The sequence below is a fragment of the Rhinolophus sinicus genome, linkage group LG03 (assembly GCF_036562045.2).
Source record: "Rhinolophus sinicus isolate RSC01 linkage group LG03, ASM3656204v1, whole genome shotgun sequence".
Classification (NCBI taxonomy): Eukaryota; Metazoa; Chordata; class Mammalia; order Chiroptera; family Rhinolophidae; genus Rhinolophus; species Rhinolophus sinicus.
In genome coordinates, this window is record NC_133753.1 from 33,489,220 (window position 1) to 33,503,064 (window position 13,845).

A 13,845-nucleotide genomic window follows, 5' to 3' on the forward strand; every position below is an offset into this window, starting at 1 on the left:
TAATCTGTAAAGTGTTTCTAAACTTTAATGATCAGACAAGTTCTAGCAAATAACTTGATATACAAGTGGCCAATAATGGACCCATACCTCCGAGTGGCTCAACCCTAGAATATTTAAATCCCAGAAGCTCTGCCCAATGTCCACATTACGAAAACTGCCCCATCTATTACCAGAAACATCTGAAGTCAGTCATGGGAAACAATTTTGTTTAGTAGTTAGTGTGATGACATAGACTGTAATGAAAGTTTTAGTTGGGCTAGCGTCAGTATTTTGATTTCAAAAGATTATAGATATCACACAATGTCACTCACAAGACATCTGCAGGATTCCTGAATTAACAATGCTGGAAAACAGCACGGAGTATACTGTAAGATAGGCTGAGTCAACCATATGATATGGAGATGGCAGCAATTCAAACAACATGGCACAGACAACCTCCATTTAAATGTCTCAAATGAGAAATTAACAGAGGCACATTCAGGAAGCTATAAAATTTTTTTCTGCGTACCAACGATTCTGTACCATAGACACATTCTGGAATTTCTATTACTACTCTTAAAGGTTTTACTAGAAATAATCAGTAATGTTGTACTTAATATATTTTACTAATCATACTATAAGATATATAGATAGAGATACAGATACAGACAGATGCATACATATATCTATACATATACAAACAGAATGTATACATACATGCCAAAGGGAGCTTTACAATAAGCACCAAAGAATATTTAATTGATTGCAGAAGTAGAAACTGAGCTTCCTAAGTTATTAATCATATAAGTTACTACCGATGTATGTTTCATATACTAAAAAATAAAGCAAATAAGGCAAAAACCTTAGTGCACTTAGCCATACAATATAAAATAGTTAATATACCTCATAAACAAAACCATTACCAGATACAAAATAGCCATTTACATGTAATAAACATTAGTATTTCAAGAAAAAATATTTTAAATACAATAGTTAGTATTACCACAACTGTACTAACATAGTATAATATCACAGGAAGTTGTAGGAAATATTAATAATCTGCAAAAAACAGGATTATTTCTTTTGTGTGTGAGGGGGGTGGTAGGTATTTATTTCTCTTGGGTGCAACAAGGCAGAATTATTTCTGTAACATTCTAAATCTAAATTTTATCTCTATGCAGCTTTCACAAAAGAAAATGTTAAAATTAATTTCAGAGCAAATTCTTACTCTAATTTTTTGTACTTTTATTCTAGAAGTATGTTGAAGTATTGCCATTTCAAAAAAAAATAACCTACAGTTTCCCAGAAGAATTATTTTTAATCCTGGCAACCTTCCTGTTCAATACACAAAACATAAAATCTTTTCTTCTGTCAGAAAGCTCAAAATTCAGAACTCTATACCAAGCTCTTTGTTCGGTGTTTTCTTTTCCTCTTGGGTGCAGTGAACTCTAAAGACATAAAAATAAGAAGTCTGTCAGGACTTAAAAAAGTAATACTTAACTGCTAACATACATTTAAACTATATAGATGTTTAATTGGTATTAAATAAGAATGGCATCACAGCAAAGCTCCAATTATAAGAAATCTTAAACCTGACATATGTGATTTTCTTCTTCAAAATGATAGTGCTGTTGAAAACTTACTAATGTACACCCTAGTCATCCTAAATCCTACTTAATACTGTGTTTCCCCGAAAATAAGACCTAGCAGGACCATCAGCTCTAATGCGTCTTTTGGAGCAAAAATTAATATAAGGCCCAGTATTATTATATTATACATTATATTATATATTATATAAGACCCGGTCTTATTTTACTATTATAGTAAAATAATTTCATTATTATAGTAAAATAAGACCGGGTCTTATATTAATTTTTGCTCCAAAAGACACATTAGAGCTGATGGTCTGGCTAGGTCTTATTTTCGGGGAAACACAGTAGTAAGCTACTTTGAAGCTGTTTCTTGGGTATGCTCTCCCTATAATAAGCATGGACCCCATGTGCCAGATCTGAAAGGTACCTAGAACAGTGCTAAGAGAGATAAAGTGCCTAAGATTTCAATTTCATTTCAAGTTAACCTGAAAATTAACCCAAAACACTAGTACCATACATCTTTTTGGCTACCATACCAGATGCCATAACCAACACGCAAATAAGTGTCCTTTGAGAAATAGTTGTGAACCTAACAGTTACTGGTCATTAAAAACAAATAAAATAATAGAAAATACAAAAACATGGAGATTATGAAAGGTGTAAAGAAAAGAAACATTCCCCACCAATGAGAAACAAAAGCAGAGTGACAGGACAAGGAATGAGAAAAGACAAAGGAAAAGTTAAGAGAAAGAAAAGAGATTCCTAGAAGAGAGCAGCAGCCAGGACAGAGTGCAACCAGCCATGAGAACTGTCCAGAGTAAAGCGGTCACGGTCTGGAAGAGACTTCTTTAAAAAGGTGAAACTGCAGCTGTCAAGGAAGCAGAACTTCCTGTGTCTGACGTTCTCGGCGCAGTTAAATAAAAAGAGAAAAGGAAAAAAAAATAATAATAAAATAAAAATAAAAATAAAAAATAAAAAGGTGAAACTGATAAAATGCCTAAGAGGAGATTTACATGACTGAGGAAGAGTCTGGGGATAAATCCATGATAAGTACACAAAAGAAATAAATTAATAAGGCAAAAAAAATTACTAACTCTAGGGAAAACAAATGTACAGATTAACGAAGACTCATAGTATATTACATGGCCCTGCTGCCGATAACGTTGTATAAATGCTGAATACCAATACAACTAAAATAATAATTATATTTGGAGAGCGGGGGCTGGGAGGCATACATGTGCTTGGGATGGGAGGTGAAGAATATAAGAGAACTAAATCCTCGACTTCCTCAGTGGGAAGTCAATAGATAATCAATAGAATTGAAATATGAAGAAATGACAATATTTCGTGTTATGACATGACATGTTATTGAGAGACCCAGAGGTAAATACCACAATAAAGAGTTAAAAGTGGTCGTATCTAGAGAGTAAGAAATGGGAGACAGAGTCAGAAGACTGGTTTCTTATAATGAGTATTACAAAAGTATTTGAATTGTTAAACTATGTGGATATGTAGATTTAATGAAAACCAAATTTTTAAGAAACACAAGCTTGCCAGCTAGCCATAAAGGTTTATGTATGTGATTAATAGTTTGCAAACAGTAAAAGCCAACAAGCAAGACTAGAGAGAAACTATGGTCTGAAACTCACCAACAGATTATAAAAGATTGTTTTATGCTGACATAAGCAAACCACAGAAGCACTCAGATTTCTGAAGAAATACTCTCTTTTAATTGTCTATTCTTTGTCTTCTATATGCTTCCATAGCACCTGTTCCTCTTTACCATAACACACTGGCTTGTTTTTCTCCCACAATAAACTATAAAGTTCTTTGGGACAGACTGATATGACTCATTCAATATTTACTTAAGTCCATTATGGACCAGTCACTATGCTCAGATCTATAACCACTGTGATTAAAATGGTTCTTAAATTCTTGCAGTATATATCTTTATATTTCTGTACCTAGTTAGTACTTGAAACACAGTAGGCACTCAATAAATGCTTGGCGAATGAATATACCGCCAAATGGGGAAAAAAAGTCATTAGGCATTATTTTAATACACATTATATTCATTATCATTGATGGATTACCAATTACTACTTTTAAGTGTCTTGATTAATGGTTTGATTAATACTAAGATTCTCCAAAGTGCCAAAGATAAAAACATCACAAGATCTCACAGCCAACCACCACGTTCTTCAAGGGTTCTAAACCTTGATGTTCTAAGAGCATAGCTTTCCTTCAGTAGTTTGACAAAATTTTCATCTGTACCTGTTTCACTGTAACTTTCGTTCTCCTCGTCCTCTTCTGTAATTACAGGCATACTCAGACTTAAACATTTATCTTCCTTATGTATATTCTGTGTGTCATCTAGAAATGGATGAAAATAATTTTATATGAAAACAAAGCATGTTAATATTTAAGAAAAATTTTTACACAAATAATGCCATTATTACAGCATAAAAATTAGATTTTAGAAGCTAAAATTGTAATGGTAAGTAGAAATATGCATTTTAAAGTATATGTCTTCCATTAAAGTAAAGAAAATGGAGAAAAGGGGAGGAAACAAAATTAGCCAAACAGGTATCTCATTGACTCTTTATCACACATAGCACAGGTTGTATCTGCTGACATCAGGGAGTAATCATGTGTGTTACTTCAACTTTATTAATTAATCACAAACATAATTTTAAAGTTATAGCCTTGTTTTCGAGTGAAGACACACTTAATCACCACACATGCTCTATTTAATATATCTCTCTAATCATAAGTTGCCATTGACTTTTCATTTTCCAAATCATTGGAGGTTTTCTACATCAACCTTCTACTGCCTGAAAAAATATTCTAAAATATCCTAATAAATTTATCACACACCATTGTCATATCAGGTCTCATTTAGCACATAACTTCCATGTCCCAACAGCAACGCCCCCAACACAGTCACTCTTTATTGTGTATGCTGCTTAGTCATCTCCACAACACTTCTACCACCTGATATAATTTATTTCTTTACAGTCTTGGCCTCTTCCCACTAGAATGTAAGATTCACAATGATAGGTTTCCGGTTTAAGATGAGGTACTCCAGCACTTAAGAAAAGTGTCTGGCATATAGTAGGGCCTCAATAAATATTTATTAAATGATTAAATATGGATTCAACTATTTTATAACACAATGTTTCACAGAACACATATGTTAACAAGTACTTGTCAGCACAGAAGGCAAGAAATTAAATGAAAACGAGTTTAAGCTTTCTGCTCTGAACACATGTATCCTAGATCTGAAAGGGGTGCACATTTTACAGAATGAAGAAATTGCTCAAAAATGGAGTTGAGTAAACTATAGCAATAACTTTCGATTTTAAACACAACTCAAACTTCATAAAATAATACCAATTTCCCATTAAGTCATTACAATAGAATTTTACCTTTATTTCCAAGTCCTACATGTTAATTACAATAATTTTTACATGATTTTTAAGATAACAATCTTTTAGGAAAATCTTTTTCCATATCTAATCACATTTTTTTAGACTTTGAACCTATAAAATTTTTCAATTGATCACAAAATTATAATCAATATGATCTACCCAAAATTACAATCACAATCTTTTAGCCATGTCCATCCATATCAATTATTAATGATTTTTTAAAATCCTCACAATCTTTTAGCCATGTCCATCCATATCAATTATTAATGATTTTTTAAAATCCACATTTACAACCTACCAGAATCTATCCAACAATGTCAAGGGAAGAATTTCTGAGTTCAAAACTGACAGCTCAGAAACAAACCATCTAGTCACGTGATGATTAACTACACTTTAGAGATCTAGTATTTCTACATTAAATGAATAGGCTTAAAAAATGAAAAGCAACAATCTCCAAAAGCTCTTAAAAACAAATACAATGCTTTACCCCTCTGTCATGCAGCCAGAAACCAAGAAGTGAGCACAAAAACTTTAGGATATTTATCACAAAGTCCACATATTAAATAGAGCTCATGAATTTCAGCCACAGATATGTTCCTCAGGCCTTTATCCAGAACCTACTTAAATTTATTTTATAGAAAACTAAAATGGTCAACCAGTTTCTTAAATCATTACAATTAAGAAGCAGCAAAAGGGCAAACAAACAAAAAATTGCTAAAAACCTGCACATTGAGAACAGAAAGAAGACAACCACCACAACAAATATGACAGAAAAACTTTTTTAAAAATAAGACATAAGAGCTGACATAAGAACTGCAGCATGAAGACCTAAGTATCTGCCCCACACATTGAAGGTATTTCCTGATAGGATCATTATTTTATAAAAAACAGTAAAATATGCTCATGATAACTCTGAGTCATAACGAGAAAATTATGTTCAGAATTTTCTAGAAATTCTGTTCTAGAAAATAGGAGAGCATAAGAAACATTTCAGTATTTTTCTAATTATTAAAAATGATAAATGCACATTATAGAAAACAAAAAACATATAAAGAATAAAATATGTTTTAGAAAGATATCAACCAGAATAATTAAACTTTTAAAAAGTAAAATTTTGACACTTAAATCATTAATCTCAGTTATCCACAAAACTAATTCCCCAGGAGATGTCAGGTAGATAGTTTACTATGCTCAAAGCTAATGGTGTGGGATGCAACTATTGTAATAGACTATTGCTCAATCTCCAAACAAATGATTACTAAACATGCAGCTAAAATACAACTTTCTTGAGGGCACGTCTAATTTGAGCTGCAGCAGGTCCCCATTTCCAATTACCTGAGATACAGTAATTATAGCTGTTCAAGATTCAGGCTTGGATTCAGACAGACCGCCAGTCAAGTCTTAGCTCTATTTATTAGCTAGGTGATGTTACATGTGAAAAAAGTTTGGCAGATAATAAATGTTACATAATTAATAACTGCTGTCGTCTTCACCATCATATCATTACTATTACTGATGCCCATCCAGAAACATGCATGCTATATTCTCAAAATGATGAGCAGGTATAGCCAAAGCTTAAATAAAACAAATTTAGGTAAATCCAATCAATATGCTGTGCACCTCTTTATAGCTACATAGCTATTAGAGGAATTGAGCCTGGAAAGGCAGACTGGGGCAAACTCCTCCCGCCAAACGGAATCTTCATCCTGCGATCCCTACTTCTATTAAATGTCTCAACATTCCCTCCATTGCTTAGGCATTAGGCATCCTTGTCTCATCCCTCTCCATCAGCCTTTATATTTGGTGACCTATAGCTACACATTGGCCCTCATATCTGTTAGTCTGCTTGTCTAATTCCTATGAACCACCTGGCCAGATACTCATTACACCTCTGTACAGCCTTTTACTTTAGTGTTCCTGTTTCCTACCAGTTTCTTGCTCAGAAGTTTCAGATGATGCCTCTTCCTATCAAATAAAGTAAAAAATTTGGGGTTCCACATTTAAGGCGTGGTCAACATATTTTTTTACATTAACAGTAACTTTTCAACACACCCTTAACACTCCAGGAAAAATGGACCCCTCACTCTATACTTCCAACTATTTTGCCAATCACTCTACATGTATTAGTCTATGGAATTATTGTTACATTTATTCCTACTTAGGAAAAAATCCAAAGATAAAAAAAAATAATGTAACAATAATTCCACAGACTAATACAAGTAGAGTGCTTATCACAAAATTCAAACATTACAGAAATTTATAGACTTAGAAATTTCTCATGATCCCATCCCTTAGAATTAACTACTGTTAGTACTTAATATGCTTCTAGATTTCTTCAATGACACACACTGTTAGTGCCTACACATATTTTTATTATTAGGTTGGTGCAAAAGTAATTGCAGTTTTTGCAATTATTTTTAAACTTTTAAACCACAATTACTTTTGCACCAACCTAAACAGAAATGGAATCATATTCTTCTTTAAAAAAATATTTTCACTAAGCAATGTATCAATATATTTTGGATATATTTTCAGGTCAATATACATATAATTTTTTCCAGCATTAATAACTGCAAAATATTTCTTTCTATGGAATGACAATAATTTTATGTTTCCAGTTGTTTACAGTCTTTGCCATTTCAAATAACCCTGTAATGAAGGTCCTGTATGTTTTGTCACTTGCAAAGGATAAACTCCTAACAACTGAACTGCTAAGTTAAAAGGTAGTACACACTATTCCCCAATAAAGTCCTGTTCCCTTTCCTCAATAAAATCTTAAATAAATAAACAAAAATAAAAGGCAGTATGTTTAAAAGTGACAGATGATTCCAAATTGCTCTCTAAAAAGGCTGTGCCACTGCACTGTACACCTGAAGCTCAAGCTGAACAATAATGAATGTCAACTACAAGTTTATATATATATAATATACACACACACACATATGTATATAGTTACAAGAAGCGGAGTACAGCATTAGGAATGAAGACAGTGGAAATGTAATGTCTGTGTGCGATGTCAGAGGGATAGTGGACGGGGGAGGGGGGTTGACACTGTGTGAGGGATATAAATGATAAATGTCTAAGTATTACTTTGTTTTGTGCACCTGAAACTAATAAATGAATAAATATATAAAAGGCTGTGCCAATTTACACCACTTCAAGTCAGATTTTATCTCCTCACACTTTCACCATCAATGGATATTCAGTTATCTTTAATCTTTGCCAATCTAATAAACTATATAAGAATCATGTTTTAATTTACATCTCTTTAATTATCAATGAAATTAAGTATCTTTATATGCATATGGCCTGTACTTTGTAAATTGCCAGTTCGTGTCCTAAGCCCATTTTTCTACTAGATGATGGCTTTTTTCTTACTAATTTATAAGAGCTCACCTAAAATTAGTTATTTTAACAGTATCATATGTGCTACAAATAGTTTTGCAACATCTTTTGCTTTTTTGAAAAAACTATGAAATCAAAAATACCTTTTCGCCTTAAAGAAACAAACTTTTAATTAAAGAGAAACCATTAAGTAAGCACCTGGATCTTTACTGAGGAATAGAACAAATTACTTCTGCTTCACAGTACTTGCAATACCTTGAGCACCAGAGCTGGTTGGCTGGAATAGTTACGGTTGAAGATCTGAATTCAGATCATCTTTTAGTATGTTTTCTTTCTCATGGGTTAAATCCTCCCTAACATGCCTGGGTCAATTCAGTAACAAATCTCAGATGTGCTCAAGAACCTGTCCTTAAAAGTTAATTTCAGAGTTTACGAAAATGTTTTAGGTAACTACATTAAGTAATAAAACACAACTAGTGAACAAAGTGCTATTTCATAAATTATACCTGTCAAACATTTAAGATGGAAAGGATCTTTCATTTAATTTCTTTACTGTCTTACATTTGCTCTTCCTTTGTTCCTCAACCACATAAAAAAAATAAATAAATAAACCTGTTTTTCAGGTGTTTAACATTAAAGCACCTTGACCAGCTTACCTCTCTGCTGCACTTGTACACAGTGAGGTTAATTAATAAAAAAATGTTTGTGCCGATTTCTAAACCTAAGTATCTTTGATACCTTAGAAAAAAACATTTTAATCTACCATGTTATTTTTTTTATTATAATCAAACTAATCAATCTTTTCCTCATGGCCTCTGTTGAACTATTAATAATATATAATAAAATTCAACATTTTTAATGTGCAGATCTAGGAATTTAGACAAATGCCTAGTTGGCAATCACCACTGCAAGCAAAATACAGTCAAGTTCTAGCACGCCAGAAACTCCCCTTGTGCTCTTTTGCAGTCAACACCTTCCTCCACCCCCACTTCCCAACAACCAATGATCCAGTTTCTGTCCCTACAGATTTGCCTTTTCAAGAATGTCTCACAAATGGAATCATAAAGTATGTGTCTTTTGTATCTGGCTTCTTTCACTCCGCACTACATGAGATTCATCCATGTCATTACAGTGTTTCAAGTAGTTCCTTTATTGCTGAGTAATATTCCACTGTACGGTTATACCAGTTTATTTATCCAATGAGCAGCTGAAGATTATTTCGGCTACTGGCAATTTTTCAATTATGAATAAAACCACGATAAACTTTTGCATACAAATTTTTGTGTGAATATATGTTTTCATTTCTCTCAGGTAAATACCAAGGAGTAGGACTACTGGGTCCTACAGTAAGTATATGTTTAACATTATTAGAAACTGCCAGTTTTCCAAAGTGACTGTACCATTGTGGATTCCCACTGGAAATATATGAAGGTTCCAATTGTTCTGCATCCTCACCTTTTGTCATTGTATGTTTTGGGTTTTGCAGCCATTCTGACAGGGAATAGAACGTCATTGTGGTTTTAACTTGCATTTCTCTGATAACTAAAGATGTTGAGTTTTTCATGTCTTTATTTGTCATCCACATATTTTCCTTGAAGTGTCTGTTCAAATATTTTACCTACCCACTTTTTAATTGGGTTGTTTATTTACTAAGATTTGAGAATTCTTTATATATTTTGAATGTGAGACCTCTATCAGGTTTGCATTGTGCAAATATTTTTTCCAGTGTGTGGCTTATTTTTTCATTTTCTTAACAGTGTCTTCCAATGAATTTTAATTTTGAGCAAGTCCAATTTACCAATATTTTTTCTTTTATGACTTGTGTTTTTTCATGTTACATATAAAAAAATCTTTGCCCAAACCAAGATCACATTTTCTGTTTTCTTTCACAAGTTTTAGATTTTATTTTTGGATCCATGATCGATTTTGAATTAATTTTTGTATATGACGGGAGGTATGAGTCGAGGATCTATTTTTTTGCATATGGATATAAAAAGGTATCAGCATAATTTACTAAAGACTATCCTTTCTCCATTGAATTGCCTTTGCGCCTTTGTAGAAAATAAATAGCCATACACGTGTGGCTCTATTTCTAAATTCGCTACTCTTTTCCATTGATTTGCATGTCTATTGTTTTGCAGATAGCACACTGTCTTGATTCCTGAAGCTTTATAGTTATTTTTCAAAACTGTTCTGGGTACTTTAGTTTCTTTGAATTTCCATATATACTTAAGAATCAGCTTGTTAATTTATACCAAATAACCCTGTTGGGATATTTTTATTGGGATTGCATTTAATCTAGAGAACAATTTAAGATTAGTTGACATTTTAACAATATTGGGTCTTTTAATCCATGAACATCATATATCTCTCCATTTATTTAAATTTGTTTTGATTTCTTTTATCTTTTTTTTTGTAGTTTTCAGGCCTGCATATATTTTGTTACCTATATAGCAAAGTAATTTGTGTTTCTGGTATTACTGTACTTTTTCTAAAATTTCAATTTCTAATTATTCATTGTTAGTATAAATACTAACCCTGAACCTTATAACCTTGCTAAACCCACCTATTAGTTCTGGTAGCTATTACGTACATTTTTTTGAGATTTTCTGTGTAAAAAATAATTTCATTTCCAAGCAAATAGTATTATTTCTTCCTTTCCAATCTCAATGTCTCTTATTTCCTTTTTTTGTCTTACTTCAATAGCTAGGACCCCTAATATGATGTATAATAATAAGAGCAATCAGAGCAGGCATTGTTCCCAATTTTAGGGGGAAAGTATTATTTCACCATTAAGTATGATGTTAGCTGTAGTTTTTAATAGAAGTCCTTTATCAGGATGAGGAAGTTCTCTTCTAAGCCTAATTTGCTCATTTTTTAAAATCATAAATAGATGCTGAATTTTGTCAAATATTTTGTCTACATATATTGAGATTATAGTTTTTCTCCTTTATTCTGCTAATATGGTGAATGATGCCTTATATTCTTGGGATAAACCCTAGTTTGTCCTATTACAATTGTCCTTTTAATATATTGTTGGACTCAATTTGCTAATATTTTCAAAGGACTTTTATATTTATGTTCATGAGGGAGGGATATTGGTCTTTAGTTTTCTTTTCCTGTAAGGTCCATAAGCTGGGAAGTGTTCCCTCAGAAAAGGATTGATATTATTCCTTTTTAAACATTTGCTAGAATTCCCAGTAAAGCCATCTGGGAATTTAATTTCTTTACTAAACACAGAAGTACTTAGATTTTCTATTTCTTCTTGTGTCGATTTTGGAAATTTATCTTAAGAAATATATCCATTTTTATCTGAGCTATCTAACTTATTAGCATAAAATTATTCATAATTTTTCCTTACTATCCTTTTAATTTATTATGTAAGGTCTGCAGTGGTATATTTTACCTTACAAATTTTTTGTTCCTAATTTTTTTCAGCAAATTCTCTTTAGAATATTTTTAAGGCATAAAATTAGTCATTTGCAAATCATGATAATTTTGTAGCATTTCTTTCTGAAATTATACCTCACTTCACTCTCCTGACTAATTACATTGATTGGCCCTTCAAAAGCAATGTTAAATAAAATTGTAATACTTCAGTGTATTACCATCAAACATGAGGTGGCCTTTGGTCTAATAACACAGACACACATACTATACACACACACTCCTTAAAATTAAGTTACAGAAATAACCATCTACTTGTTTTATCTGGAGCAGGGGTTGACAAACTATAGCCAGAGGACAAATGTGGCCCACCACCTGTTTTTGTATATACAATTTACTGGAACACACTCATTTGTTTATGTATTATCTATGGCTACTTTCACCGTACAAAGGCAGAGCTGAGTACCTGTGACAGAAAGCCCACAAAGACTAAAATATTTACTATCTGGCTCTTTACAGAAAGTTTGCTGACCCCCTAATCTAGAGGATTTTTTAAAAAAATCAAGAATGTATGTTGGATTTTATCAAATGTCTTCTTGGGTAACTACCATAGTACAATGAGTTCACATTCTGCCCTTTAACCCACTTAATATGGCAAATTATATTGATAGATTCCATCCCTGCATCCTAGAATGAATGCACTCAGTCAAGGTGTTTTGTATATGGGATTCTTTTAACACGTATAATTTAGGATTTTTTCAGTAATACTCGTAAGTGAAATTGGTCTAAGACTTTTCTTCACAATATCTGCTAGCTTTATAAAAAGAACTAAAAAAATTTTCCTTTGGAAGTTTTTTTGGTTATCCTTAACAAATGTGGTGCCTCCTCCTCTGAATTCTCACTGCACTTCAAGCAATAGAACTTAATCATATCGCGACTATATTAAAACTATTTAACTTCAATTCTCCCTCAACTGCCTCAATATAGGGAAAAACACATGTTAAAAGGCTGTAATATATCTTCATATACTGCTGCAGTAGCTAGGAGTGTGTTTTATATTAGGCATTAAATATTTACTAATGTTTCTAACGTTCTTTTTTCCCTCTGAGCCTGCTAATCAGACTCCAACTTTATGGTTAATACATATCATTTGTGTAAATTAAAAAAATTAAATTATTAATATATATAATTACTTCTTAAGAACCAAATATCAAAGGTAATTTTATAGATACACTATTTCAAAAGAAAAACAGGTACAGCTTAATCAGTGCAGCAACTAGGTAGAAACATGGTTTATAAAATGTTATTTCTTTTCATGACTTATACCTTATTCTACAAATAAGTTTGTTAATTCACAAAAATTAATAATAAAGTATGCCTTGGAAAATTCTAGACTGATTATATAACTATCTAGCTATAGCACTTTTGGAAAAGGTATTTAATCTACATGAGCCTAAATTTCATCATCTATGAAATGATGAATTTGATGACTCCTACGGGTCCCTTTCAGTAGTTAAGATTCTAAATATGTAAGATGATTAATCTATTTTTAATTTCACAATGTTCTCAATCAAACAAGTATCTAATCCTTTTTAATAAGAAAAAGAAAGTGAGGGGATATTGTAAATAAGACCCATTCACCCTAGGTGAGTTTCAAAAAGACTTTAAAAAGTTACCTCTTTTTCTGGAAGACATCTTCTTTCCTGCTGATTTCAATATTTCTTTGTTTCCTTTCTTCCTAGTTGCTGTGATTTGTCCTTGACCAGAAGCAGAATCAGAGTCAGAAGAGTCAACTCTGACTTGACGATGCCTTCTTGACTTGGAGGCCTTAAGAGTTAGAAACCCAATTAACCACAATGAATCACAAAATGAATCCAACTGATATAAAGACAAAACACACAAAAATAAGGACAAATTTACAAAAATATTTGTCCTAAAGTACTTTACCATTATACTGGCTTACTTAATACCTGTTGCATGTATATAGTCTTTTATCTTTACAACAGGAAAAGTTCCCTGCAGCTGTCTTCACCATCTACTCCAAATGGGTTAAAATGTAGTTGTAGTTGCACGATTGGGAAATGGAGGTATAAAGGACAAGTACTGTTTTT

At 32.3% G+C, this 13,845-nt stretch overlaps 1 protein-coding gene across 1 annotated transcript in view; it reads right to left on the reverse strand.

Moving 5' to 3' along the window:
- SNAPC1 (small nuclear RNA activating complex polypeptide 1) overlaps positions 1 to 13,845 on the reverse strand; it is a 27,788-nt gene continuing 13,943 nt past the window's right edge. The window contains exons 8-10 of the mRNA XM_019750786.2: positions 13,411 to 13,561; positions 3,846 to 3,944; positions 1 to 1,427 (exon numbers count right to left, since the gene is read on the reverse strand). Coding sequence (XP_019606345.1) covers positions 1,375 to 1,427; positions 3,846 to 3,944; positions 13,411 to 13,561 — 303 coding nt within the window. The 3' untranslated portion in view covers positions 1 to 1,374. The remainder of the gene's footprint in view (positions 1,428 to 3,845; positions 3,945 to 13,410; positions 13,562 to 13,845) is intronic.